The 4,159-nt window shown below is 42.1% G+C and overlaps 1 protein-coding gene across 2 annotated transcripts in view; it reads right to left on the bottom strand.

The window, feature by feature from the left end:
- Nucleotides 1-22: 22 nt before the first annotated feature.
- Nucleotides 23-4,159, bottom strand: part of TRMT2B (tRNA methyltransferase 2 homolog B (S. cerevisiae)) — a 52,162-nt gene continuing 48,025 nt past the window's right edge. For both annotated transcript variants that reach the window (XM_011954555.1, XM_011954554.1), the window contains one exon: nucleotides 23-305. In XM_011954555.1, coding sequence (XP_011809945.1) covers nucleotides 179-305 — 127 coding nt within the window. In that variant the 3' untranslated portion in view covers nucleotides 23-178. The remainder of the gene's footprint in view (nucleotides 306-4,159) is intronic.

The raw sequence follows: 4,159 nt of genomic DNA, 5'->3' as shown, positions 1-4,159 counted from the left end.
AAAAAAAAAAAAAAAAGTCTGCCTCAGACCAGAGGCCTACTACATTCTTCCTATTCACAAACCAAAGGTTGGTTTCCACTGTAATGCTCCCAGGGTCTGCAATGTAGCAATATGCCAAACCTGAAAGTTTCTGAAACTTCAGCCTTAACAAATAGCCTGCAGTCTTCTAGGAGGCTGCTTATCGAGTGAAGAGGAGCACCAGCTCACAGTGTGGGGTGTGGGGGAACAAATCCACAGGGACAGCTTGCTGCAGGACAAAGGGCTCGCCTAGGAGCTTCTTAGCAGGGTCTGGAGGACAGCAGAGCCTGTAGAAACAGAACATAGCATCAGTTCCCAGGAATAAAAGGAAGAACCCACAGGAATACAATTGCTTAAAATAGAGGCCCTTCCACTGTGTTCCCACAGGCCCCCTGTGTTTCTCTTATACAGCATTTATCTTATTGAATATAACTATTTTTCTTCACCATCTTCCTTACTGAAGTATAATCTTTTTAAGGGTAGAAATGAAGTAAACACTGCTTAATATTCATTTCTGTGTTCCCAGTATGTGACACAGAATAAGGGTTCAATACATATTTGGTTGGAGCTGAAGAGCCTGTATATTTATAAGGCCTTAAGATACATAACCACCAAACTGTTCTAAAAAGGGTTGTACCACTTTACATCCAAACCAGCAAAGTAGAAGAGTATTTGTTTGCCTGGATAACATTCAATACAGTCATGCATCACTTAACAATGGGGTTACATTCTGAAAATTGCATCGTTAGGCAATTTCTTCATTGTGTGAACATAATACAGCATACTTACACATATCTAGATGACAGAGCCTACTACACATCTAGACTATACGCTATAGCCTATTTCTCCTCAGCTACAAATCTGTACAGCATGTTACTGTACTGAATACTGTAGACAACTGTAACACAGTGGTAAGTATTTATGTATCTAAACATTAAAAAGTACTGTAAAAATATAGTAGAAAAACTGGTCAACCTGGACAGCATTGTGAGACCCCATCTCTACAAAATTTTAATTTTAACTGATTTTAAAATTAGTTGGGTGTGGTAGTACATGCCTGTATTTCTAGCTACTCTGGGGGCTGAGGCCAGAGGATCCCTTGAAACCAGGAATTCAATACCAGCCTGGGCAGCATAGCAAGACTCTGTCTTTACCAAAAAATAAAAAATAAATAAAATAAGGTCCAGACATGCTGGCTCATGCCTGAAATCCCAGCACTTTGGAAGGCTGAGGTGAGAGGATTGCTTGAGCTCAGGAGTTCGAGACCAGCCGGGGCCACATGACAAAACCCTGTCTCTACTAAAAATACAAAAAAAAAAAAAAAAAAAAAAAAGAGCCAGGCATGATGACACACACCTGTTATCCCAGCTACTTGGGAGGTTGAGGCACGAGAATCGCTTGAACCCAGGAGGCGGAGGTTGCAGTGAGCTGAGATTGCATCACTGCACTCCAGCCTGGGTGACAGACTGAGACCCTATCTCAAAATAACTAACTAAATAAAAGAAAAGCAACAGGAAGCCAATGACAGATTTTAAGTAATGGAGAAACATGAGATTTGCATTTTTTCTTAAGAGCTAGGGTCTTGCTATATTGTCCAGGCTGGTCTTGAACTCCTGGGTTCAAGCAATCCTCCAGCCTCAGCCTCCACAGTAGTTGGTATTTCAGGTGTGTGCCATGGTGCTAGAATGAACTGGGGCAAGAGTGAATACAAGCAGCAACAGTTGGGAAGATGACTATTGCAGCAATAATCTGGAGAGAGATGATGGAAGCCTGCAGGGATGGCGACTTCGTGAAAAATTGGATGGGGCAAATAGTATAGGAGAAGGACTCAGAAATCATTCCCAGGCTCTGGCTTGGGTGACTGAGTAAATTGTTATATTCATAAAGACTGAGAATAGAGGAGGAAGAACACGTTTAGGGGAAAGATGGAAAGCATTCAACATTAGATTATTGAGTTTGAAGAATCTAGAAGATATCCAAGAGGAAGTTACCTTATAGGTAGCTGGATACAGGAATGAAAAGGAACTCTGTTTTCTGGTTTAAGTGATTGATAGAGATGGTATTGCCATTTGCTGATATAGAGAATAAATGGAAAAAAATGCTTTTTTGAAAATTTCAGTTATAAAAATAATATAACTCATTGCATAAAATTAAAAAATAAGGAAATGAAAAAATTTATGCGACTACCATAAACCAACACTTTGGGAGGCTGAGGCAGGTGGATCACCTGAGGTCAAGAGTTCGAGACCAGTCTGACCAACATGGTGAAACTCCGTCTCTACTAAAAATACAAAAATTAGCTGGGCATGGCGGTGGGCGCCTGTAATCCCAGCTACTCAGGAGGCTGAGGCAGAGGAATCGCTTGAACCGGGAGGCGGAGGTTGCAGTGAGCTGAGATCACGCCATTGCACTCCATCCTGTGTGACAGAGTGAGGCTCCATCTCAAAAAATAAAAATAAAATAAATCTTTCTGGCTGCTCCTCCTTGGGCTAGATAATTCTTAGAGATAGCAAGGGTTCAGCTGGAAGATTTCTTTGATATACAAACTAACCAATTCAGAGCTATATTCCCTCTATCTGGCATGGACACCCCAAGAGACAACATTCCAGTGTCCTAATCACCCCATGGCCAGGCACCAGACAACTAGGGAGCACCCCTATACCTTATTCAAAGTAGCCAATCCTAAACTGTTCACTCTGCCCTGCATTGCCTTTCCCAGGGAAACTCAAGTAACGGCAGTGGCCTAAACCTTCCCCTCTTCTGTCTTCTGCCTCCTGCCTCCTGCCTACCCTGGTGTCTTTCCCATGTAGCCCTATGTGGCATAATATGTCTCCTGTCTCTAGGACCTGTGAGCATAATAGACTTTGTTTTCCTGAGCCTCTCCTGTGTCTCCTCTTCTGGCTATACCTGACCCACCATCTAAAAAAAGAATAGAAAACATTAAATAGTAGCTTTAACAGTCATATTTTTCTAAGAAGGAGGCTTCTCTAGAATGTTTGATTAAGAAGAATTAAAAATACCAGTTAACCACAGATCACTTTGTGAATCAGACAACGCTTACTAAGTTACACATCCTTAGGCCTTTAGATTATCAAAACATAATCTAAATTGTTGGGCAAGTACCCAAGAACAATTCCAGAGTTGATGAAATCATGGACTAGAGAATGTTAAATATAGTCAGTTTTCAATATCCAGTTTATTATGCTATATTAGATTTTGGAGCTTTTGCCTCCACACTACACAGCACAGTTATAGGTATTCAGTCTCTTTGAAAATCTCCTTTCCCTTAGGGTCTCTCCAATAACCAATTCTTCCTCCATTGGTGAGAGTTAATTGGTGCTATTGCTCCTAGGGACAACTACATTTTCTTTTCTTTTTTTTGAGATGGTGTCTTGCTCTGTCACCCAGGCTGGAGTGCAGTGGCGTGATTTCGGCTCACTGCAACCTCCACCTCCCAGGTTCAAGCAATTATCCTGCCTCAGCCTCCCAAATAGCTGGGATTACAGGTGCCCACCACCAGTGATAACTACATTTTCAAGGGGCATTTGAGATGCCTTAAAACCAAGAAAACCCGAAAGAATTAATCTCATCTAATGATCACTCAGTCACCCGGTATTCACTTCATGGCTTACTCTGCTTTAAAAAACCTCGACTGTGTCTGGTTTTAATCCTTAACTACCTCATGAATCCAGAAGTCTTAGAAATATCTAAAAATTGTAGCATCTCTGAGCAAATGCACAGGCTCCATTCAATGTAAAATTATTACCAGCTGCTAAAAAAAGGTCATTTGTCCACACCATAAGCAGAATCAAAGGCAGGAGACAAGACTATAAACTAAAACCAAGGCTGACAGCAATAGGAAGAAACAGTACAGAACCAGGAGTGGGGGGTGGTCAAACCCAAGCAAACGGGTATGATTGAAAGGGAATCTGAAAACTAAGGTTAAGTCTGCCTTGAGAGGGTGCGGTGGCTCACGCTTATAATCCCAGCACTTTGGGAGGCCAAGGCGGGAGGATCACTTGAGGTCAGGAGTTTGGGACCAGCCCGGCTAACATGGTGAAACCCCGTCTCTACTAAAAATACAAAAATTAGCTGGGTGTGGTGGCACATACCTGTAATCCCAGCTACTCGGGAGGCTGAG

Source organism: Colobus angolensis, unplaced genomic scaffold (genome assembly GCF_000951035.1).
Source record: "Colobus angolensis palliatus isolate OR3802 unplaced genomic scaffold, Cang.pa_1.0 Scaffold385, whole genome shotgun sequence".
NCBI lineage: Eukaryota > Metazoa > Chordata > Mammalia > Primates > Cercopithecidae > Colobus > Colobus angolensis.
This window is presented reverse-complemented; position numbering and strand designations above follow the sequence as displayed.